Consider the following 26,252-nt stretch of genomic DNA (forward strand, 5'->3'; position numbering starts at 1 on the left):
CTTAGACCTCCTTGTATTCTCTTTTAATCTGACCCCACCTAATACCTTACTATTTCTTACTCTAGTGCTATCTGTCTCTCCCCATCCTTTGTGCACTTTATTTCTCCTTTCTAATGCTGCATCCTGGTGCCCATCCCCCTGCCAAATTAGTTTAAACCCTCCCCAATCAGTGGGGACTTCAATGATCAGAAAATGTAAATTTAAAGCTCATCATAAGAATGCTTTGCAATGTAAATGCTTGTTTTTAATCTTTGATTAATACGAACTGTTTTTTAAATACTTGGGAAAACGTGTCAGAAAAATATTTCACCACATTGGAGGCACGGAACCACTAACTAGAAAGGTGCCAACAATGTTAGTTGGATTATTGAATGATTGCCATTCGGGATGGGCTATGTCTGCTACATTCTTTTGCTGATTAATTCTGGTGAAGAAAAGCATGCTGTAGCCAAACCATTATTTCTGTGTTTTTTGTTTGTTAGGAATATAACTGGCTGAACTGTCAGCCAAAGGATATGAGTGAATCGGATGAAGCAAGGATGCTGGCTAGTTTACGAAGACAACAACTTGAAGAAATGGAGGATGATGGGAAGACAAACCATTTGAATGCAGTTCAGCTTGGTTACTGTGTCTATGGTGATGATAGCATTAGCACAAGCAGTGATGATACAAGCATCTGGAGTACCCAGCACACAGGACCAGTGAGTCTGACAGAACAGCTTAATAAATTGTTCAAATGTGCATTTACAGTCGATTTTGCACTTGTGCGTGTTATATGTACACACATAGCAATAACAAGGGAAAGGCTTGTACTATAGGAAATCAAAAAAACATCTATATAAGCCAGAAGTTACTATTCTGTGAATGATTAATACAATTGTATGACATTGCTCTGTTCATTGCAACAACAACTTGTATTTATAGAGCGTCTTTAATGTAGTAAAATGTCCCAAGGTGCTGCACAGGGGTATTTTAAGACAACAAATTTGACACCGATCCATATAAGGATAAATTAGGGCAGGTGGCCGAAAGCTTGGTCAAAGAGGTAGGTTTTAAGGAGCGTCTTAAAGGAGGAAAGAGAGGTGGAGAGGTTTAGGGAGGGAATTCCAGAGCTTAGGGCCTAGGCAATAGAAGGCACAGCCACCAAAGGTTGGGCAATTATAATCAGGGATGCTCAAGAGAACAGAATTAGAGGAGCACAGATATCGCCCGGGGGGGGGGGGCGGTGGTGGGGGGGAGCTGGGGGGGCGGTGTGGCTGAAGGAAATTACAGAGATAGGAAGGGGTGAGGCCATGGAGGCTTTTGAAAACAAGGATGAGAATTTTGAAATCGAGGCGCTGCTTAACCGAGAGCCAATGTAGGTCAGCGAGCACAGGGGTGATGGGCGAACGGGACTTGGTGCGAGTTAGGACACGGGCAGCCGAGTTTTGGATGACCTCAAGTTTACGTAGGGTGGAATGTGGGAGGCCAGCCAGGAGTGCGTTGGAATAGTCACGTCTAGAGGTAACAAAGGCATGGATGAGGGTTTCAGCAGTGGATGAGCTGAGGCAAGGGCGGAGACGGGCGAGGTTATGGAGGTGGAAGTAGGCGGTCTTAGTTATGCTGCGGATATGTGGCCAGAAGCTTATTTCAGGGTCAAATGCGACACCAAGGTTGCGAACAGTGTGGTTCAGCCTCAGACAAGGTATTATCCTATTTAAATTATACAGATTAACACCTCTGTTGAGATAGCGCACAAAGAAATATTATACAGACTCTTTAATGTTTCTTTGCTGATATGGCAAACAGTAATTTCTAGTCTTATACGTAAAACGATTATATTCATTTATAAAAATTATTTACTCAATTTTATTTTTAGTCTATTTTAATTATGATAGTTCCCTTTTTAAAGCTAATTCAATTTCCTTTTGTTTGATTTTGGTGTTCTAATCTGTGCAACTATCATTTTTACATTTGATCCTGGTGTCCACAATAACGGGCCAGTAATTCCGGTCCCAACGCGTGAGTACGGACGGTGTACTCACGCGTGGGCCCGTTGGAAGTGCCGGATTTCAGCATGCACAACGCATGCGCGGGAAACCGGCATTTCCTCCAAGGGGTTCAGAGGTCCAATGCCGCGCGCACGCATTGAACTTCCTTCTTTTTGACAGGTTTGCCCGTGTGCAAGGGCCTGAACTTTTTAGACATATAAAAAGGAGGCGTAAGGACTTGATTCTTGAAGGTAAGTGGTCTATTATTTAAAATTATAACATTTTTTCCACAGCTTTATTGTTTTTAAGGACTTTACAGTAAGGTAAGTTTATTTTTAGACCCGATTTCTTAAAAAATTATTTTTTTCAAAAATTTGATTAATCGTTTAAAATAGTTTTTTGAAGTTATTTATAGTTTATTTAATTATTGGGATGTTTTTTAAAATGTTATTTAAAGTTAAACTAGTCTTTTGGGCACCCGTACTTTTCATGAGTTTGACAGTTCTTACTATCAAACTCATGAATGAAGTTTCCCCTCCCCTGATTGGCTGCACAGTGCTCACCTGATCCCAGCTGGCACATCGCACTAACTATGCCGCTGGATCAGGCAAGCACACCGCGCTGACATCTGAACCGGGCCAGTGACAGGAATTCCAAGCAGGCCCAGGCTTCAGATGTCGGCGCACCGGGTGAGTGCACATCGGGGGCTTGCACGTGCGGCAAGCCCCCGATCCTAATTTCTGGGCCCATGTCTTTACATGTGGCCGCTAATTATGGTTGCACATATTTTTTTTTAATGCAGACACGTTGGGGTAGAGTTGCTGGTTTTTCTAGCGCAATTCGGCCAAGCCAGTGCAAAAGATCAAGAAATTTCATGCGCAAATCGAGTTTTCGTGATCTTTTGTGCTGGTTAAAAGAAATCATGCTGGAAGCCGGTCTCGCCGACAAAACTGGTCACGCCCCCAGATCAAATGAATCACCATGGCGAGTCCCCGCTAATTGCGCCTGTTTGCGGCTCTTTGAGGAGGCTCTTAAAATGAGTTTTTTTATTAGGTGCAAGGGCACTAATAGGCACCTTTTATGAAAACTGACTACTGTACACCAAGGAAACTAGTAAACATAAGAACATAAGAAATAGGAGCAGGAATAGGCCACTTGGCCTCTCGAGCATGCTCTGCCATTCAGTAAGGTCATGGCTGATCTTGGGCTCAAAGCCACTTCCCTGCCCCTTCCCCATAACCCTTCACTCCCTTATGTTGCAAAAATCTGTCTATCTCCACCTTAAATGTATTTAATGACCAAGTCTCCACGGCTCTCTGGGGCAGAGAATTCCACAGATTTACAACCCTCTGAGAGAAGAAATTCCTCCTCATCTCAGTTCGAAAGACCCTTTATTCTAAAACTGTGCCCCCGTGTTCTAGATTTCTCCACGAGGGGAAACATCCTCTCTGCATCTACCTTATTGAGCCCCCTCAGTAGCTTATGTTTCAATAAGATCACCTCTCATTCTTCTAAATCCCAATGAGTATAGGCCCAACCTGCTCAACCTTTCCTCACAAGTCAACCCCCTCATCTCTGGAATTAACCGTGTGAATCGTCTCTGAACTGCCTCCAATGCAAGTATATCCTTCCTTAAATAAGGAGACCAAAACTGTATGCAGTACTCAAGGTGTGGTCTCACCAATACCCTGTACAGTTGTAGCAGGACTTCCCTGCTTTTATACTCCAACCCCCTTGCAATAAAGGCCAACATTCCATTTGCCTTTTTGATTACTTGCTGTACCTGCATGCTAACTTTTTGTGTTTCATGCACAAGGACCCACAGGTCCCTCTGAACTGTAGCATTTTGTAATCTCTCTCTATTTAAATAATTTGCTTTTTTATTTTTCCTGCCAAAGTGGATAACCTCGCACTTTCCCACATTATACTCCATCTGCCAAATGTTTGCCCACTCACTATCCCTTTGCAGATTCTTTGAGTCCTCTGCACAACTTGCTTTCCCACCCATCTTTGGCTACATTACACTCGGTCCCTTCATCCAAGTCATTAATGTAGATTGTAAATAGTTGAGGCCCCAGCACCGATCCCTGTGGCACCCCACTAGTTACCGTTTGCCAACCGGAAAATGACCCATTTATCCCGACTCTCTGCTTTCTGTTAGTTAGCAAATCTCTATCCATGCTAATATATTACCCCCAAATCCGTGAGCTCTTATCTTATGCAGTAACCTTTTATGTGGCATTTTATCGAATGCCTTCTGGAAATTCAAATACACCACATCCACTGGCTCACCTTTGTCCACCCTGCTCGTTACATCCTCAAAGAACTCCAGCAAATTTGTTAAACATGATTTCCCTTTCATAAAACCATGCTGACTCTGTTTGACTGCATTATGATTTTCCAAGTACCCTGCTACTGCTTCCTTAATGGAGGACTCCAGCATTTTCCCAACGACAGATGTTAGGCTAACTGGTCTATCATTTCCTGCTTTCTGTCTCCCTCTTAAATAGGGGTGTTACATTTGCGGTTTTCCAATCCCACTGGGACCTCTCCAGAGTCCAGGGAATTTTGGTATATTGCAACCAATGCATCCACTATCTGCAGCCACTTCTTTCAAGACCCTGGGATGCAGGCCATCTTGTCCAGGGAACTTGTCGTCTTTTAGTCCCATTATTTTACCAATAACCTTTTCCTTAGTGATAGCGATTGTCTTTAGTTCCTCCCTCCCTGTGGCCCCTTGATTATCCATTATTGGGGTGTTGTTAGTGTCTTCTACCGTGAAGACAGATACAAAATATTTGTTCAGAGTCTCTGCCATTTCTCTGTTCCCCATTATTAATTCCCCAGCCTCATCCTCTAAGGGACCAATGTTTACTTTAGCTACTCTCTTCCTTTTTATATACCTGTAGAAGCTCTTGCTATCTGTTTTAATATTTCTTGCCAGTTTACTCTCATAATTCATCTCTCTCTTTATTATTTTTTGGTCATCCTTTGCTGGTTTTTAAAAATTTCCCAATCCTCTGGCCTCCCACCAGTTTTGGCAACATTGTATGCCTTCGACTTCAATTTGATACCATCCTTAGTTAGCCACGGATGGTGCTCCCTTCTCTTAAAATCTATCTTTCTCACTGGAATATATTTTTGTTGAGAGTTATGAAATATCTCCTTAAATGTCCGCCACTGCATTTCAACTGTCTTACCCTTAAATTTATTTTTCCAGTCCACTTTAGCCAGTTCTGCCTTCATGCCATTGTAAGTGCCTTTGTTTATGAGATCATTTATTAATTCTGTCTCATTACACAGTACCAGATCCAAGATAGCCTGCTCCCTGGTTGGTTCTATTACATACTGTTCTAGGAAATCATATAACTAGGGCTGTAGAGAGGGCTTTAAACTAACTAGCGGGGGGGAGGTTCCTAGAGAGCAAATAATAAAAATGACAACAGAGAAGGTCATAGACTTAGGTAGCAGTGGGGAAATTAAAAACCAGAGCGTGTCAGGAAGGGGCAGAAGGTATGGAGTAAAAGGTAAAGTAATAAAAAGGGCAAAAGCAGGAACTAAGTGTCACAAAACATATTTGAAAGTTCTCTATCTGAATGCACGCAGCATTCGTAACAAAATAGACGAGTTAATGGCACAAATAACTACATATGGGTATGATCTTGTGGCCATTACAGAAACATGGCTGCAGGGTGACAATGCCTGGGAATTAAACATACCAGGTTATTTAACGATGAGGAAGGACAGGCAGGAAGGAAGGGGAGGTGGGGTGGCTATGTTAATAAAGGAAGGAATCACTGTAATACAGAGAAATGATATTGGGTCAAAAGATCAGGATAATGAAACAGTTTGGGTGGAGGTAAGGAATAATAAGGGGAAAAAAACACTAGTGGGCGTAGTCTATCGGCCTCCGAACAGTTGCAACTCTGTTGGACGGAGTATCAATCAGGAAATAGTTGGGGCTTGTAATAAGGGAACATCTATAATTATGGAGGATTTTAACTATCATATTAATTGGACAAATCAAATTGGGCAGGGCTGCCTTGAGGATGAGTTCATTGAGTGTATTAGGGATGGGTTTCTTGAGCAGTATGTAACTGAACCAACCAGGGGGCAAGCAACCTTAGATCTGGTCCTGTGTAATGAGACAGGATTAATTAAAAATGTCCCAGTAAAGGATCCCCTTGGAATGAGTGACCATAACATGGTTGAATTCCATATTCAATTAGAGGGTGAGAAGGTTGGATCTCAAACAAGCGTGCTAAGCTTGAATAAAGGAGGCTATGAAGGTATGAGAGCGGAATTGAGTAGAGTGGATTGGGAAAATAGATTAAAGGGTAAGACAATACATGATCAGTAGTGTACATTTAAGGAGTTATTTTACAACTTCCACTGAGAAGAAAAGGGTGTAACCATCCGTGGCTAAGTAAAGAAATTAAGGATAGTATTCGACTAAAAACAAGGGCATATAAGGTAGCCAAATCTAGTGGGAGGATAGAGGATTGGGAAAACTTTAAAAGACAGCAAAAAATAACACAAAGATTGATTAAGAAAGAAAAGATAGATTATGAAAGTAAATTAGCAAAAAATATAAAAACAGATAGTAAGAGTTTTTATAGTTATATAAAAAGAAAAAGGGTGGCTAAAGTCAATGTTGGTCCCTTAGAGGATGAGACCGGGAAATTAATGGTGGGAAATATGGAGATGGCAAAAACACTGAATGAATATTTTGTATCAGTCTTTACAGTAGAGGACACTAAGAATATCCCAACACTGGACAAACAGGGGGCTATAGGGGGGGAGGAGCTAAACACGATCAAAATCACTAAGGAAGTGGTACTCGGTAAAATAATGGGACTCAAGGCGGATAAATCACCTGGACCGGATGGCTTACATCCTAGGGTCTTGAGGGAAGTGGCGGTAGGGATTGTGGATGCATTGGTAATAATTTTCCAAAACTCCCTGGACTCAGCAAAGGTCCCGGCAGACTGGAAAACTGCTAATGTAACACCCTTATTTAAAAAGGGCAGTAGACAGAAGGCTGGAAACTATAGACCGGTTAGCCTAACATCTGTGGTAGTTAAAATTTTGGAGTCCATTATTAAGGAGACAGTAACAGGACATTTGGATAAACATAATTTAATAGGACAAAGTCAGCATGGTTTTATGAAGGGGAAGTCATGTTTGACAAATTTGCTGGAGTTCTTTGAGGAAGTAACATATAGGGTGGATAAAGGGGAACCAGTGGACGTAGTGTATTTAGACTTCCAAAAGGCATTTGACAAGGTGCCACACAAAAGATTATTGCTTAAGATAAAAAATCACGGGATTTGGGGTAATAATCTGGCATGGATAGAGGATTGGCTATCTAACAGAAGGCAGAGAGTTGGGATAAATGGTTCATTCTCAAATCAAATCAAATCAAATCAACTTTTATTGTCATTGTTAGTGCACAAGTGCAGTACAACGAAATGTAGGCTTGCGGCTCCCGAGAGTGTACATTTGGATTAAGACATTTAAACATTCAACATACATTTGGCTTGTAGTATATTAACATAAACATAACCATAATAAAGTGCATTGGCAGATGTGCAGGCTTTAGAGTTTATTTGTGGAGTTCAGTAGGATGACAGCCCTGGGAAAGAAGCTGTTCCTAAATCTGGTCGTACGGGTGCGAATGCATCTGTAGCATCTCCCAGATGGCAGGAGGGCGAAGAGACTGTGGCTGGGGTGGGTAGGATCTTTGATGATGGACCGTGACCTCCGTAGACAGCGTTTCTGGTATATGTGCTCTATGGTCGGTAGCCGGGTGCCGGTAATGCGTTGGGCAGTTTTGACTACCCGCTGCAGGGCTTTCCGGTCATAGTAGCTACAGCTGCCATACCATACTGTGATACAGTTTGTCAGGATGCTCTCTATAGTGCAGCGGTAAAAGTTGGAGAGGATCAGGGGTGACAGGTTATATCCCTTCAGCCTCCTTCGGAAATATAGGCGCTGCTGGGCCTTCTTCACCAGAGAGGAGGTGTTGAGGGACCAGGAGAGGTCTTCCGTGATGTGGACTCCGAGGAACTTAAAGCTGTCCACCCTTTCCACCACAGCCCCATTGATGTGGATGGGGGTGTGACTTCCGCCTTTGGACTTCCTGAAGTCCACAATGATTTCTTTGGTTTTCTTGATGTTAAGGGCCAGGTTGTTATCGGCGCACCACTTCACAAGATGCTGGACCTCAGACTGGCAATCTCAGACTGGCAATCAGTAACTAGTGGTGTTCTGTAGGGGTCAGTGCTGGGTCCCCAACTCTTTACAATCTATATTAATGATTTGGAGGAGGGGACCGAATGTAACATATCAAAGTTTGCAGATGATACTAAGATGGGAGGGAAAGTAGTGAGTGAGGAGGACATAAAAAACCTGCAAGGGGACATAGACAGGCTAAGTAAGTGGGCAGAGATTTGGCAGATGGAATACAATACTGGAAAGTGTGAGGTTATGCACTTTGGCAGGAAAATTCGTAGAGCAAGTTATTATCTTAATGGCAAGAAACTGGAAAGTACTGAAGTACAAAGGGATCTGGGGGTCCTGGTGCACGAAACTCATAAGGTTAGTATGCAGGTGCAGCAAGTGATTAAGAAGGCCAATGGAATGTTGGCTTTCATTGCTAGGGGGATAGAATATAAAAATAGGGAGGTATTGCTTCAGTTGTATAAGGTATTGGTGAGACCGCACCTGGAATACTGCATACAGTTTTGGTGTCCATACTTAAGAAAAGACATACTTTCTCTCAAGTCAGTACAAAGAAGGTTCACTCGGTTAATCCCGGGGATGGACATATGAGGAGAGGTTGAGTAGATTGGGACTCTACTCATTGGAGTTCAGAAGAATGAGAGGCGATCTTATTGAAACATATAAGATTGTGAAGGGGTTGGATCGGGTGGATGCGGGGAGGATGTTCCCGATGATGGGTGAAACTAGAACTAGGGGGCATAGTCTTAGAATAAGGGGCTGCTCTTTCAAAACTGAGATGAGGAGGAACTACTTCACTCAGAGGGTGGTAGGTCCATGGAATATGCTGCCCCAAAAAGCTGTAGAAGCTACATCATTACATAAATTTAAAACAGAAATAGACAGTTTCCTAGAAGTAAAGGGAATTAAGGGTTACGGGGAGCGGGCAGGAATTTGGACATGAGTCTAGGTTCGGATCGGTCATGGCCCTGTGGGTAGCGGAGCGGGCCCAGGGGCCGTGTAGCCTGATCCTGCTCTTATTTCGTGTGTCTAATTCTGTTAGATTCAGGAGATGGTTCTGTGATAGTAGATTGGCGGTTAGGATCAGATCAGCCATGATCTTATTGAATGGCGGAGCAGGCTCGAGGGGCCGATTGGCCTACTCCTGCTCCTATTTCTTATGTTCTTATGTACCATCCCGGATGCACTCTATGAACTCCTCCTCAAGGCTACCATGGCCAATTTGATTTCTCCAATCAATATGGAGATTAAAATCACCCATGATTATTACCGTACCTTTTTTACAGGCCTCCGTTATTTGTTGATTTATACTCTGTCCAACAGTATTGCTGCTGTTCGGGGGCCTGTAGACTATGCCCACCAAAGACTTTTTCCCCTTATTATTTTTTATCTCCACCCAAACCGATTCTACATCTTGATCTTCTGAGCCAATATCACTTCTCACCACTGCATTGATCCCATCCTTTACCAACAAGGCCACCCCACCTCCCTTTCCTTTCTGTCTATCCTTCCGAATTGTCAAATACCCTGGAATATTCAGTTCCCAGCCCTGGTCACCTTGCAACCACGACTCTGTAATGGCGATCAGATCATACCCATTTGTATCTATTTGTGCCGTCAACTCATCTATCTTGTTACGAATGCTGCGTGCATTCAGATATAGAGCTTTTAACTTTGTCTTTTTACCATTTCTCCTTGTTTTGGCCCCATTTTCTGTTGCACTCTTATTTTTAAACTTTCTGTCCCTTCCTGTCACACTCTGGTTATTATTTCCCCCATCTCTATCCTGCTCTGTTGGTTTCTCATTTCTCATTGACTTTTTAAATACCCGCTCACCTGGACCCTCACCCCCCACTATTTAGTTTAAAGCCCTCTCTACAGCCCTAGTTATTCAATTCACCAGGACTCTAGCCCCAGCATGGTTCAAGAGAAGGCCGTCAAAATGGAACAGCTCCCTCTTATCCCAGTACTGGCGCCAGTGCCCTACAAATCGAAACCCATTTCTCCCACACCAGTCTTTGAGCCACTCGTTCATTTCTCTGATCTTATTTACCCTGTGCAAATTTGCTCGTGGCTCAGGTTGTAATCCAGAGATTATTACCTTTGTGGTTCTGCTTTTTAATTTAGCCTCTAGCTGCTCATACTCTCTCAGCAGAACCTCTTTCTTTGTCCTACCTATGTCATTGGTACCTACGTGGACCATGACAACTGGATCTTCCCCCTCCCACTCCAAGTTCCTCTCCAGCCCAGAGGAGATGTCCTTAACCCTGGGACCGGGCAGGCAACACAGCCTTCGGGACTCACGCTCTTGGCTGCAGAGAACAGTATCTATCCACCTAACTATACTGTCCCCTATCACTACAACATTTCTTTTTACACCCCCACTTGAATGGCTCCCCGTACCACGGTGCTGTGGTTAGATTGCTCATCGTCCCTGTTTAAATCGGCCTATCCCGCTCTCGGCGCTCTGTTTAAATCCGCCTCTCCCGCTCTCGGCACTCTGTTTAAATCGGCCTCTCCTGCTCTCGGCGCTCTGTTTAAATCGGCCTCTCCCGCTCTCGGCGCTCTGTTTAAATCGGCCTCTCCCGCTCTCGGGGCTCTGTTTAAATCGGCTCTCCCGCTCTCGGCACTCTGTTGAATTCGGCCTCTCCCGCTCTGGGCTCTGTTTAAATCAGCCTCTCCCGCTCTCCGCGCTCTGTTTAAATCAACCTCTCCCACTCTCGGCGCTCTGTTTAAATCAGCCTCTCCCAATCTCGGTTCTGTTTAAATCGCCTCTCCTGCTCTCGGCGCTCTGTTTAAATCGTCTCTCCCGCTCTCGGCGCTCTGTTGAATTCGGCCTCTCCCGCTCTCGGCTCTGTTTAAATCTGCCTCTCCCGCTCTCGGCGCTCTGTTTAAATCTGCCTCTCCCGCTCTCGGCTCTGTTTAAATCTGCCTCTCCCGCTCTCGGCGCTCTGTTTAAATCAGCCTCTCCCGCTCTCGGCGCTCTGTTTAAATCAGCCTCTCCCGCTCTCGGCTCTGTTTAAATCGGCCTCTCCCGCTCTCGGCTCTGTTTAAATCGGCCTCTCCCGCTCTCGGCTCTGTTTAAATCAGCCTCTCCCACTCTCGGCTCTGTTTAAATCGGCCTCTCCCGCTCTCGGCGCTCTGTTTAAATCAGCCTCTCCCACTCTCGGCTCTGTTTAAATCGGCCTCTCCCGCTCTCGGCGCTCTGTTTAAATCAGCCTCTCCCACTCTCGGCTCTGTTTAAATCGGCCTCTCCTGCTCTTGGCGCTCTGTTTAAATCGGCCTCTCCCGCTCTCGGCTCTGTTTTAATCGGCCTCTCCCGCTCTCGGCGCTCTGTTTAAATCGGCTCTCCCGCTCTCGGCGCTCTGTTTAAATCGGCCTCTCCTGCACTTGGCACTCTGTTTAAATCGGCCTCTCCCGCTCTCGGCGCTCTCTTTAAATCGGCTCTCCCGCTCTCGGCGCTCTGTTTAAATCGGCTCTCCCGCTCTCGGCGCTCTGTTTAAATTGGCCTCTCCCGCTCTCGGCGCTCTGTTTAAATCAGCCTCTCCCGCTCTCGGCGCTCTCTTTAAATCGGCCTCTCCCGCTCTCGGCACTCTGTTTAAATCGGCCTCTCCCGCTCTCGGCGCTCTGTTTAAATCGGCCTCTCCCGCTCTCGGCTCTGTTTTAATCGGCTCTCCCGCTCTCGGTGCTCTGTTTAAATTGGCCTCTCCCGCTCTTGGCGCTCTGTTTAAATCGGCCTCTCCCGCTCTCGGCACTCTGTTTAAATCGGCCTCTCCCGCTCTCGGCGCTCTCTTTAAATCGGCTCTCCTGCTCTCGGCGCTCTGTTTAAATCGGCTCTCCCGCTCTCGGTGCTCTCTTTAAATCGGCCTCTCCCGCTCTCGGCGCTCTCTTTAAATCGGCTCTCCCGCTCTCGGCGCTCTGTTTAAATCGGCTCTCCCGCTCTCGGCGCTCTGTTTAAATCGGCCTCTCCTGCTCTCGGCGCTCTGTTTAAATTGGCCTCTCCCGCTCTCGGCGCTCTCTTTAAATCGGCTCTCCCGCTCTCGGCGCTCTCTTTAAATCGGCCTCTCCCGCTCTCGGCGCTCTGTTTAAATCGGCCTCTCCCGCTCTCGGCGCTCTGTTTAAATCGGCATCTCCTGCTCTCGGCGCTCTCTTTAAATCGGCTCTCCCGCTCTCGGCGCTCTCTTTAAATCGGCCTCTCCCGCTCTCGGCACTCTGTTTAAATCGGCCTCTCCCGCTCTCGGCTCTGTTTAAATCAGCCTCTCCCGCTCTCGGCACTCTGTTTAAATCGGCCTCTCCTGCTCTTGGCTCTGTTTAAATCAGCCTCTCCCGCTCTCGGCACTCTGTTTAAATCGGCCTCTCCAGCTCTCTGCTCTGTTTAAATCAGCCTCTCCAGCTCTCGGCTCTGTTTAAATCGGCCTCTCCCGCTCTCGGCGCTCTGTTTTAATCGGCCTCTCCCGCTCTCGGCGCTCTGTTTAAATCGGCCTCTCCCGCTCTCGGCTCTGTTTAAATCAGCCTCTCCCGCTCTCGGCACTCTGTTTAAATCGGCCTCTCCTGCTCTTGGCTCTGTTTAAATCGGCCTCTCCCGCTCTCGGCTCTGTTTAAATCAGCCTCTCCAGCTCTCGGCGCTCTGTTTAAATCGGCCTCGCCCGCTCTTGGCGCTCTGTTTAAATCGGCCTCTCCTGCTCTCGGCGCTCTGTTTTAATCGGCCTCTCCAGCTCTCGGCACTCTGTTTAAATCGGCATCTCCTGCTCTCGGCGCTCTGTTTAAATCGGCCTCTCCTGCACTTGGCACTCTGTTTAAATCAGCCTCTCCCACTCTCGGTTCTGTTTAAATCAGCCTCTCCCACTCTCGGTTCTGTTTAAATCAGCCTCTCCCGCTCTCTGCTCTGTTTAAATCAGCCTCTCCCGCTCTCTGCTCTGTTTAAATCAGCTTCTCCCGCTCTCGGCCCTGTTTAAATCAGCTTCTCCCGCTCTCTGCTCTGTTTAAATCAGCCTCTCCCGCTCTCGGCCCTGTTTAAATCAGCTTCTCCCGCTCTCGGTGCTCTGTTTAAATCAGCCTCTCCTGCTCTCTGCTCTGTTTAAATCAGCCTCTCCCGCTCTCTGCTCTGTTTAAATCAGCCTCTCCCGCTCTCGGCCCTGTTTAAATCAGCTTCTCCCGCTCTCGGTGCTCTGTTTAAATCAGCTCTCCCGCTCTCGGCTCTGTTTAAATCTGCCTCTCCCGCTCTCGGCGCTCTGTTTAAATGTTTCTTTACAGTTTTTTTTAAGTCATTTTCAGTTATTTAAAATCGGGTTACTAACAGGTGGTGAACTAGGTACTCTTATTAAAAATGCTTATTTTTTGTGCTAAACCCATTTTTAGCTGTATTAATAAAACTGTACAAGGTTACAACTCTTAAATATATCACCGAGTATTTTTGAATGCAAGGGGAAAAAAAGAAACAATTACGTTCTAAAACGCTGACCAGTTGCGCTGGTTCATGGAATATTTTACATTTGTGATTATACAAATGAGTTTGATCAGAAACCTGAACCATAACTTCACTTCATGAAACCAGCGCATTTTTGAGCGCAATTTGCACCCGAATTGCCAATTGTGCCCAAAGCGGAAACTCCACCCCATTGTATATACCAACAAGAGCATGGTTAAATGACTTCAAATTAAAAAAAAAAATCACTTTCAGTAGAGTAGAGGGAGCTTTACACTCTGTCTAACTATACATAACCTTTAGCAAAAGGTTATGAAAACAATTCATCATAGGCCATGAAGGTACAATAATGAAAGACCCTGTATGCCCATGTGTTAATTTAAATCAGTTTAAAAATGAAAACCCATTGTCTTAACCCCCTTTAGATATTTCTGAACCTTATAAATAGTGCTATTTATACAAAGTGGAGGAGAAGCATCCGGGAAGGCACCGAACACCTCGAGTCTCTACGCTGGGAGCAAACGGAAGCCAAGCGCAGGCAGCGCAAGGAACGCACATCCACCCAAGCACCCCACCCACCAGCCCCTTCAACCACCGTCTGCCCCACCTGTGACAGAGACTGTAGGCCCCGTATTGGACTCATCAGTCACCTGAGAACTCATTTTTAATGTGGAAGCAAGTCATCCTCGGTTCCGAGGGACTGCCTAAAAGAGAGAAATAGTGCTGTTATCTTTTTCCTGTGTATTTTACTAACTGCCTTTCCTCTAAGCATTGTCAGCTCTCTAGGATAGTTTTAGATGCACAGATCTCACAACATTTCTCAATTGATGTTTCTGTGCTGCGATAATGTCCAAATTCTAGTTTTTAAAACAGCGCTCTAGAAAATCCATACAAAGAAGCATTAACATCCTGGGAGATGACATTGACCAGAAACTGAACTGGATCAGCCACTTACTCACCAATAACCCGCTCACCGAAGCTCAGTTTGGGGTCCACCAGGACCACTGGGCTCCAGACCTCATTACAGCCTTGGTCCAAACATGGCCAGTGTCGGGTGGAGCAGAGAGCGGTGGTACAGTGAGTACTTAAACTCACTTTTGTGGGCTTTCTTTCAGAGGCTTACCAATCTCATAAACCGGCGGCGGCGGCGTTCCGGAGCCACGTCACGATTCAAAAAGTGACGCGGACAAGAGGAAGCAGCTGATTGGGTGAGTACGGCCAGGTGAGTATTTATACTACTCTATAGTTTGACACTTAAGATTAACAGTTTATAAAATTTAGAAAGTCTTAATTTTTGTGGTTATAGTTTCTAAGGTCTCGGGGAGTGCTAGTAACCAAGGGCCCTTGAGTATATCATTTAATTGTAGTGTAATTAGTGGTATTGATTTGATTTAATTTAATTTAAATTAATTAAAGGGTAATTCATGGCAGGACAGCTCAGCCCCGTGGCATGCTCCTCCTGCGCTATGTGGGAAATCAGGGACACTTCCTGTGTCCCTGATGACCATGTGTGCGGGAAGTGTATCCAGCTGCAGCTACTGACAGACCGCATTGCGGTGCTGGAGCTGCGAATGGATACATACTAGAGCATTCGCAATGCTGAGGACATCGTGGATAGCACGTTTAGGGAGTTGGTCACACCGCAGGTAAAGGCTGCACAGGCAGGAAGGGAATGGGTGACCACCAGGCAGAGTAGTAGGCGCAGGCAGGTAGTGCAGGGGTCCCCTGTGGCCATCCCCCTTTCAAACAGATATACCACTTTGGATATTATTGAGGGAGATGGCTTATCGGGGGAAGGCAGCAGCAGCCAACTTCCTGGCACCATGGGTGGTTTTGCTGCACAAGACAGGAGGAAAAAGAGTGGGAGAGCTATAGTGATAGAAGATTCTATTGTAAGTGGAATAGATAGGCGTTTCTGCGGCCGCAAACGAGACTCCAGGATTGTATGTTGCCTCCCTGGTGCAAGGGTCAAGGATGTCTCGGGGCGGCTGCAGGGCATTCTGGAGGGGGAGGGTGAACAACCAGTTGTCGTGGTGCATATAGGTACCAACGACATAGGTAAAAAATGGGATGAGGTCCTAAAAGCTGAGGATAGGGCGTTAGGAGGTAAATTATAAAATAGGACCTCAAAGGTAGTAATCTCAGGATTGCTACCAGTGCCACGTGCTAGTCAGAGTAGAAATAGAAGGATATTTCAGATGAATACGTGGCTAGAGGAATGGTGCAAGGGGGAGGGATTCAAATTCCTGGAACATTGAAAACGGTTCTGGGGGAGGTGGGACCAGTAAAAACTGGACGTTTTGCACCTGGGTGGGACCGGGACCGATGTCCTAGGGGGAGTGTTTGCTAGTGCTGTGGGGGAGGGTTTAAACTAAAATGGCAGGGGGATGGGAACCTGTGCAGCGAGACCGAGGAAAGGGAAGCAAGAATAGAAACAAAAGACAGGAAGGAGAAAAGCAAAAGTGGAAGGCAGAGAAATCAAGGGTATAAATCAAACAGGGCTACAGTAAATAATCATTCTAAAAGGACTAAGTGTGTTAAAAAAAAACAAGCCTGAAGGCTTTGTGTCTTACTGCGAGGAGCATTCGTAATAAGGTGGATGAATTAGCTGTGCAAATAGATGTAAACGGATATGATATAATTGGGATTATGGAGACATGGCTCCAGGGTGACCAGGGCTGGGAATTCAACATCCAGGGGTATTCAATATTCAGGAAGGACAGGCAGAAAGGAAAAGGAGGTGGGGTAGCATTGCTGGTTAAAGAGGAGATTAACACAATAGTAAGGAAGGATATTAGCTCTGATGATGTGGAATCTGTATGGGTAGAGCTGAGAAATACCAAGGGGCAGAAAACATTAGTGGGATTTGTATACAGACCCCCAAACAGTAATGCTGAGGTTGGGGAATGGCATTAAACGGGAAATTAGAGACGCGTGCAATAAGGGCACAGCAGTTATCATGGGTGACTTTAATCTACATATAGATTGGGCCAATCAAATGGAGCAAGGATGTCTTGCTGCAGTTGTACAGGGCCTTGGTGAGACCACACCTTGAGTATTGTGTGCAGTTTTGGTTGCCTTATCTGAGGAAAGATGTTCTTGCCATGGAGGGAGTGCAGCGAAGATTCACCAGACTGATACCTGGGATGGCAGGAATGACGTATGGAGAGAGATTGGGTCGATTAGGCTTATATTCACTAGAGTTTAGAAGAATGAGAGGGGATCTCATTGAAACTTATAAAATTCTAACAGGACTAGACAGACTGGATGCAGGAAGGATGTTCCCGATGGCGGGGGAGTCCAGAACCAGGGGTCACAGTCTAAGGATAAGGGGTAAGCCATTTAGGACTGAGATGATGAGGAATTTCTTCACCCAGAGAGTGGTGAACCTATGGAATTCTCTACCACAGAAGGCAGTTGAGGCCAACTTATTAAATATATTCAAGAAGGAGTTAGATATATTTCTTAAGGCTAAAGGGTTCAAGGGATATGGGGAGAAAGCAGGGACAGGGTACTGAATTTGGATGATCAGCCATGATCTCATTAAATGGCGGAACAGGCTCGAGGGGCCGAATGGCCTACTCCTGCTCCTATCTTCTATGTTTCTATGGACAAAAGAGCTGAATTCCAGAGGTGAGTTGAGAGTGACTGCCCTTGACATCAAGGCCGCATTTGACCGACTATGGCATCAAGGAGCCCTCGCAAAACTGTAGTCCATGGGAATCAGGGGGGAAACGCTCCACTGGCTGGAGTCATACCTAGCACAAAGGAAGATGCTTATAGTTGTTGGAGGTCAATTATCTCAGCCCCAGGACATCGCTGCAGGAGTTCCTCATTGCAGTGTCCTAGGCCCATACATCTTCAGCTGCTTCATCAATGACCTTCCCTCCATCATAAGGTCAGAAGTTGGGATGTTCACTGATGATTGCATAGTGTTCAGCTCCATTTGCAACTCCTCAGAGAATGAAGGAGTCCATGCCCAAATGCAGCAAGACCTGGATGACATTCAGGCTTGGGCTGAAAAGTGGCAAATAACATTCGCGCCACACAAGTGCCAGGCAATGACTGTCTCCAACAAGCGAGAGTCTAACCACCGCCCCTTGACTTTCAATGGCATTACCATCACTGAATCCCCCACCATTAACATCCCGGGGGGTCACCATTGACCAGAAACTTAACTGGACCAGCCACATAAATACTGTGGCTACAAGAGCAGGTCAGAGGCTGGGTATTCTGCATCGAGAGTGTAACCTCCTGACTCCCCAAAGCCTTTCCACCATCTACAAGGCACAAGTCAGGAGTGTGATGGAATACTCTCCACTTGCCTGGATGAGTGCAGCTCCAACAACACTCAAGAAGCTTGACACCATCCAGGACAAAGCAGCTCACTTGATTGGTACCCCATCCACCACCTTAAACATTCACTCCCTTCACCACCGGCGCACCGTGGCTGCAGTGTGTACCCACTGCAGCAACTTGCCAAGGCTTCTTCGGCAGCATTTCCGAAACCCGCGACCTCAACCACCTAGAAGGACAAGGTCAGCAGGCGCATGGGAACACTGTCACCTGCAGGTTCCCCTCCAAGTTACACACCATCCTGACTTGGAAATATATCGCTGTTCCTTCATCGTTGCTGGGTCAAAATCCTGGAGCTCCCTCCCTAACAGCACTGTGGGAGTATCTTCACCACAAGGACTGCAGCAGTTCAAGAAGGCAGCAATCCTTCTCAAGAAGGCACCACCTTCTCAAGGGCAATTAGGGATGGGCAATAAATGCTGGCCTTGCCAGCGATGCTCACATCCCAGGAACAATTTTTTTAAAAAGGCATGGCTACTAGAACAGGTCAGAGGCTATGTATTTTGCGGCGAGTGGCCTTTCTCCTGACTCCTCAACGCTTTTCCACCACCTACAAGGCACAAGTTGAGTGTGATGGAGTACTTTCCATTTGCCTGGATGAGTGCAGCTGCAACAACGATGCATTGCCTGAAAAGGTGGTGGAAGCAGATTCAGTAGTAACTTTCAAAAGGGATTTGGATCTCCACTTAAAAAGTAAAAAATTGCAGGGCTATTGGGGAAAGAGCAGGGGAGTGGAACTAATTGGTAGCTCTTTCAGAGAGCCGGCACACGCACAATGGGCTGAATGGTCTCTTTCTGTGCTGTACGATGCTTTGATTCTAAGGTAAGAGTGAAATGTTGCATATGAATTTTTAAATGATATCCATTTCTTGAACATAATCTTCGAAGAAAATTATGGAAGATTGCTAAAGAAGATTCTTGACACACTTGCAATAGCAACTGAACTGTAAATATTGTATCACTGACTGCATTTTAGAATCATAGAATGGCTACAGCGCAGAAGAAGGCCATTCGGCCCATCGAGCCCGTGCCGGCTCTCTGCAAGAGCACTTCAGCTAGTCTCCCCTGCTCTTTCCCCGTAGCCCTGCAAATTTTTTTCTTTCAATTACTTTTCCAATTCCCTTTTGAAATCCACAATTGAATCTGCCTCCACCACCCTCTCAGGCAGTGCATTCCAGATCCTAACCACTCACTGCGTAAAAACGTTTTTCCTTATGTCATTTTTGGTTCTTCTGCCAATCACCTTAAATCTGTGTCCTCTGGTTCTCGACCCTTCCACCAATGGGAACAGTTTCTCTCTATCTACTCTGTCTAGACCCCTTATGATTTTCCATACCTCTATCAAATCTCCTCTCAACCTTCTCTGCTCTAAGCAGAACAACCTCAGCTTCTCCAGTCTATCCACGTAACTGAAGTCCCTCATCCTTTTTATTGATGATCTATGGCAGCAATAAGGCGCTAATGGCCCGGAATTGCCTGGATTGGGATAAATCAAAAAATATGCCAAAATTTATGCTGGATGCTATGCAGATCTTGCCGACCAGTACTTGTGCCAAAATTTCCTGCCAATCTCATGAGCATACGCCAGAACATGAAAACTGGCATAAACAAACAGAAACCAGCGTAAACAATCGGGGCTCGAGGAAGTTGCAGCATTACGGAATATGCTTTCTTTAAATAAAAACAGAAAATGCTGGAAATACTCAGCAGGTCCGGCAGTATCTGTGGAGAGAGAAACAGAGTTCACGTCTCAGGTCGAGATGCTGCCTGATCAGCTGAGTATTTCCAGCATTTTATGCTGTCATTTCAGATTTACAGCATCCGCTCGCAGAGGGAAGAGGAAGAAGCCGAAGAGGAGGAAGCAGAAGGAAGGATGCAACCCAGATAGCCCCTTTCTGGTCAGGATGGAATCATCCGCCTGCGGTACCAGTGACCACAACCCCAATTCCCCTTCCCACATTTGTCCCACACCTTACCTTCCCTCTGTTGCTGACCATCACAGAATCCTCTTGACCATGATGCTGAAATAAACGCCACCACAAAGCAAACCTTCCAATCCAACTTTATACATCTATCCATCCAAAATGATATCAAGAAATCAAATCATCACCCTTATGCATTTTCTTAGTGACTGTCCTGAGTGTGCCTTTGCCTATCCTACTGATGTCACTCAATGTTACCCCACTGGCTGCAACATGGCTGGTGGAAAGCTGCTGACTTTCAGCAGGGGACACTGCAAATGGTCTTGCGGGTCGACCTTGAGGAGCAGATGGCTGGGAGTGTCAAATCATTTGACAGTGTTTCTTCTTCTTCTTCTTCTTCACCAATTTCTTTTCCCTTTTCTTGGTCAACCACTGGCTGGGCAGGCTGCATTTCTGTGTAAAATGAGGAACACACAAGGGTGGAGTTGTGGTGACGGGCAGGGGGAAAGCAAGAGGTGCATGCTAGAAGGAGGATGACGTATGAGGATACCAGCATCTTGTATCCTTTCAGCCCCGCCGCTGGCCAAGGGCTCAGCCATGCCACTGCTAAGAGTGGCCTGCACCCTCACCTCCATGAGGTGAAGCTAGGAATGGAAGATGTGCCTCGTAATTGGTGCAGTTTGTTGGTAGGTGAGTGATTGGGGATGGGGTCATGCATTGAGCAGTGTGTAAGGCTGGTGGTGCAATTGGTAGGAGATGGCTTTTGAAGATGCATTCACTGAACCTGACCAGTGGTCTGAGGTCATGAAGCTTCTTTGGGCACTAGAACCAGGTCGTCGGGGTGACACTGCTGGCGGTGATGTACTCCCATATCCTTCATTCTGGAGGGGGCCCTCTGGCCCCTGTGGGTAGAGGACCTGTCTTACAGTGTTGACCCCCTGCACAAAGCTGGAGTACTGTATGCAAGACCCAGGGTGCCCTTTCCCTGGCTTGCTGAAGCAGTTTTCCAATTTTTTGGAGTTTCAGAAGGGAATTTTTAATCTTTTTTTATTAGTTTTTATGGGATGTGGGCATCACTGGCAAGGCCAGCATTTATTGCCCTTGAGAAGGTGGTGGTGAGCCACTTTCTTGAACCGCTGCAGTCCGTGTGGTGAAGGTACTCCCACAGTGCTGTTAGGGAGGGAGTTCCAGGATTTTGACCCAGCGACGATGAAGGATCGGCGATATACTTCTAAGTCAGGATGGTGTGTGACTTGGAGGTGGTGGTGTTCCCATACATCTGCTGCTCTTGTCTAGGTGGAAGGGGTCGCGGGTTTGGGAGGTGCTGCTGGAGAAGCCTTGGCGAGTTGCTGCAGTGCATCTTGTAGATGGTACACACTGCAGCCATGGTACGCCGGTGGTGGAGGGAGTGAATGTTTAAGGTGGTAGATGGGGTGCCAATCAAGCATGCTGCTTTGTCCTAGATGGTGTCGAGCTTCTTGAGTGTTGTTGGAGCTGCACTCATCCAGGCAAGTGGAGAGTATTCCATCACACTAGTTACTTGTGCCTTGTAGATGGTAGAAAGGCTCTGGGGAGTCAGGAGGTTAGACACTTGCCACAGAATACCTAGCTTCTGACCTGCTCTTGTAGCCACAGTATTTATGTGGCTGGTCCAGTTAAGTTTCTGGTCAATGGTGACCCCCAGGATGTTGATGGTGGGGGATTCGGCAATGGTAACACGACTGAATGTCAAGGGGCAGTGGTTAGACTCTCGCTTCTTGGAGATAGTCATTGCCTGGCACTTCTGTGACGCGAATGTTACCTGCCACTTATCAGCCCAAGCCTGAACATCGTTCAGGTCTACTTGCATGTGGGCATGGACTGCTTCATTATCTGAGGAGTTGTGAATGGCACTGAACACTGTGCAGTCATCAGCGAACATCCCCATTTCTGACCTTATGTTGGAGGGAATGTCATTGATGAAGCAGCTAAAGATGGTTGGGCCTAGGACACTGCCCTGAGGAACTCCTGCAGCGATGTCCTGGGGCTATGATGATTGACCTTCAATCACCACAACCATCTTCCTTTGTGCTAGGTATGACTCCAGCCAGTGGAGAGTTTTCCACCTGATTCCCATTGACCTCAGTTTTACTCGGGAACCTTCCTGCCACACTTGGTCAAATGCTGTCTTGATGTCAAGGGTAGTCACTCTCACTTCTCCTCTGGAATTCAGCTCCTTTGTCCATGTTTGGACCAAGGCTGTAATGAGGTCTGGAGCCGAGTGGTCTTGGCGGAACCCAAACTGGGCATCAGTGAACAGGTTATTGGTGAGTAAGTGTCGCTTGATAGCTCTATCGATGACACCTGATGTAAAAAGACTACTGAGCACTTGGTTTGAGTATAAAACAAGGCTTTAATCAACTGTTTCAAAAACCATGAGATTTCAAGTTACATCACTAGTTCCTGGTTACAGAAACATCCTGAGCAAGCTGGGCCCACGCCCGAGTATTTATACTCCTTGGACGCCGCCACCAGCTGGTCACCCAGTGTTACTTCATGAGTCATGATAAGATTCATGACATCCTTCCCGCCTGAAAGTTTTGGAAGTCCGACGACTTCCTTCAAGTGGATTAGGTGGACCACGAATAGGCGCAGTCTTTTAGATCTTCGCTTGTGGCTGGAAGGCATGTCTCCTTGGACCGTGTCTTGGTCCCTGGGTCGCTTGGTCCATACTGGTAGATTGATGGGGTCCATGTCACCTTGATCGACCTGCGGAAGACTGGGGAGATCGTGACTCCGGGTGCGGGTCCCCACAGGCGCAGAGCTGGTGTCATCTTGGTTGGCAGCTGGGGATTGACCGGCGTCCTGGCTTCGGGTGGCCATCCCATGGGAAGTGCTCGGCTCCCCGAGTTGATCTGGTGGAGTAGCCAGCAGATCCCTTGATGTCCTAGGTAGGGCGTCATCCTCAAAGGAGCGCAGAGCGTCGGTATCATTACCATGGGTTCCTCCATCAGTTGAGTCCTTGGGACTGGTTGGACAGGGAGCCAGATCTCTGAATGAAACGGTGGACTCCCGGCCATCAGGGTACCGCACGTGCGCATATGTGGGATTAACGTCCGTTAGTTCCACTTCGTCGATGTGGGGATCGTTTTTGGAAGATCGGACGAATCTTCAGAGCAGCACGGGGCCGGGAGCTGCCAACCATGATGGTAGGGACGTCCCATGAGTGGAGCGACGCTGGAACCTGAAGAATCGCTCATGAGGAGTGCCATTGGTGGACGTAGAAAGGAGAGACCTGATGGAATGCAACACGTCAAGGAGCATAGTTTCCCACTGTGACCTCAGTGCAAGATGAACAGCGTTCCAAATGATAGTGTTGTATCTCTCAACCTGTCTGTTACCGATGGGATGATATGGTGTCATTTTGCTTGTGGCGATTCCCCATTGGGAAAGATAACTTTTGAGTTCGCTTGACATGGAGACACCCCAATCAGAGTGGATGAAATTGGCCGTACCGCAAAGGGAAAAGACCTGATCGAGGCATTTGATCACTGTGGAAGTAAGCATATTGGGACAGGGGAAAGCAAAGGGAAAGCGTGAATATTCGTCCACCATAGTAAGTAAGTAGGTGTTTCGCGTTGAGGAAGGCAATGGCCCTTTAAAGTCAATGCTGAGTCGCTGCATGGCGTGTATGAGCGAGCCATCCGAAGGACGGAAGAATTGCGGTTTTAATTCCGCACAGATTCTACAGGTGGAGCAAATTCTTTTCACATCTTCCGTAGAAAATGGGAGATTTTTAGATCGCACAAAGTGCAACATACGGGTAACGCCAGGATGGCATAAGTCAGTGTGAAGATCCGCAAGAGTCGAAGTTGACATAGAAGAGTAGAATGCACGCGTGAGGGTATCCGGGGCCACATTCTCTTTGCCGGGACGATAATGTATGGTGTAGCCAAAGGCGGCCAATTCCATCCTCCAGAGCTGTATTTTGTTCTTGATCTTACTGCATTTCCGGTTATTCAGCATAAAGGCCACGGAGCGCTGATCGGTTATAAGCGTGAAATGGCGACGAGCAAGAAAATGACTCCATTTACGTACTGCTTCGATGATAGCCATAGCCTCCTTCTCGACAGGAGGACAATGGAGCTCGCTACCCTGCAAAGTTCCGGACAGAAATGCAACGGGTCGACCACCTTGATTCAAGGTAGCCGAGATTGCCACATCCGATGCATCGCACTCGACCACGAAAGGGAGATTTTCATCGTTGGAACGAAGCGTGGCTTTTTCCAGTTGTCGCTTGAGGAGGTTGAAAGCTGAAATAGCCGTCGCCTCCAACGGAAATGGCTTTGCATGAAGCAGGGGCTGGATCTTGTCGGAGAAGTGGGGTATCCACTTCGCATAATAGGCGAACATGCCGAGTGCCTGACGAAGAGAGCCGAGATTCGTAGGGGGAGGGAGCTCCTGAAGTGGACAAAGTCGCTCCGGATCCGGTTTGATGACACCGTTGCCCACCCAGTAGCCAAGGATGTTGACTGATGGTACTGATTTCACAGATTTGGACTCATTTAAGGTTAAGTTGCAACGACGGAGAACGTCAAAAAATTTCTGGAGGTTGGCATCATGCTCCTTCTGGTCATGACCAGCAATGGTGATATTATCCAGATATGGAAAAGTGTCCATTAAGCTCTCCTGTTTGACTAGGCTATCCATTGCCCGTTGAAAGATGGCCACCCCATTGGTGACCCCAAATGGAAGGCGACAAAACTGATAAAGCCGACCATTGGCCTCAAAGGCCGTATACTTTTTGTCAGAGTCCTTTAACGGTACTTGATGGTACGCGCTCTTTAAATCAGAAGTAGAAAATACCTTGTAGTTGGCAAGGTTATTGACCATGTCATCGATGCGTGGTAGTGGTTGGGCATCCAGGTCGGTATACTGGTTAATAGTTTGCGAATAATCGATGCAAAGACGTTTCTTGTGTTGCTTCAGAGGATTTTTAACAATGACGACTTGAGCCCGCCAGGAAGGTGAACATGGCTCAATGATACCGTCAGCTCGAAGGCGAGAGATTTCTGCCTCGATAAAGGATCAATCATCTTGGCTGAAACGTCATGATTTAGTGACTATGGGCTTACATCGGGGGGAAAGATTGGCAAACAAGGAGGGCTTGTCGAGGGATGCCACCGAAAGCGCACAGAACGGTACTTTGGAAATAGTAAGCTCCGGCTTTGACCCTCCAAACTCGAAAGTGAGTCTTTTGTGTTGTTTCTGGAAATCCTGTCCCAGGAGCACATCACTGCATAGGTTTTTGAGCACCCCGAGCCGGGTGGAGAAATAAGTGCGGCCCTTGAGAATAAGGTCGACAAGACAAAAGCCGGAAGAATTGGTGGTCAATGTCGTCAGAGCCATTGCAATTTCCCTGTCCGAGGGGTAAATACGCAGTTTTAACTTACTGACAGCCTGCTCACTAATGAAGCTGTCAGAGCTGCATGAGTCGATTAGTGCACTCAAAATGTGTCCATTTACCGAAACCTTCGTGGCTGCATGGGACAGACTTTGGGGAAAAACAGCTGTGATGGGAGGAGGGGCAGTTTTTTTAAATTCATTGTTGAGATGTGGGCGTCGCTGGCTAGGCCTGCATTTAGTGCCCATCCCTAATTGCCCTTGAGAAGATGGTGGTGAGCCGCCTTCTTGAACCGCTGCAGTCCATATGGTGTAGGTACACCCACAATGCTGTTCGGAAGGGAGTTCCAGGATTTTGGCCCAGCGACAGTGAAGGATCGGTGATACAGGTCCAAGTCAGGATGGTGTGTGGCTTGGAGGGGAACTTGTAGGTGGTGATGTTCCCATGCGTCTGCTGCCCTTGTCCTTCTAAGTGGTAGAGGTCGCGGATTTGGAAGGTGCTGTTGAAGGAGCTTTGGCGAGTTGCTGCAGTGCATCTTGTAGATGGTACACACTGCAGCCACAGTGCACCGGTGGTGGAGGGAGTGAATGTTGAAGGTGGTGGATGGAGTGCCAATCAAGCGGGCTGCTTTATCCTGAATGGTGTCGAGCTTCTTGAGTGTTGTTGGAGCTGCACTCATCCAGGCAAGTGGAGAGTATTCCATCACACTCCTGACTTGTGCCTTGTAGATGGTGGAAAGGCTTTGGGGAGTCAGGAGGTGAGACACTCGCCGCAGAATTCCCAGCCTCTGGCCTGCTCTTGTAGCCACAGTATTTATATGGCTGGTCCAGTTCAGTTTCTGATCAATGGTAACCCCCAGGATGTTGATAGTGGGGGATTCAGCGATGGTAATGCCATTCAATTTACCCTTGACAGCTGTAACCTTAGTAGTGGTTCTTGGGGGAGGAGCAGTT

At 46.8% G+C, this 26,252-nt stretch overlaps 1 protein-coding gene across 1 annotated transcript in view; it reads left to right on the forward strand.

Moving 5' to 3' along the window:
- The window catches only part of cfap20dc (CFAP20 domain containing), a 721,404-nt gene that overhangs the window by 519,935 nt on the left and 175,217 nt on the right, over positions 1–26,252 (forward strand). The window contains exon 13 of the mRNA XM_086001537.1: positions 483–701. Within this exon, the coding sequence (XP_085857663.1) occupies positions 483–701 (219 nt within the window). The remainder of the gene's footprint in view (positions 1–482; positions 702–26,252) is intronic.

The sequence above is a fragment of the Somniosus microcephalus genome, chromosome 11 (genome assembly GCF_052327205.1).
Source record: "Somniosus microcephalus isolate GS21.2 chromosome 11, FLI_Smic_1.0, whole genome shotgun sequence".
NCBI lineage: Eukaryota > Metazoa > Chordata > Chondrichthyes > Squaliformes > Somniosidae > Somniosus > Somniosus microcephalus.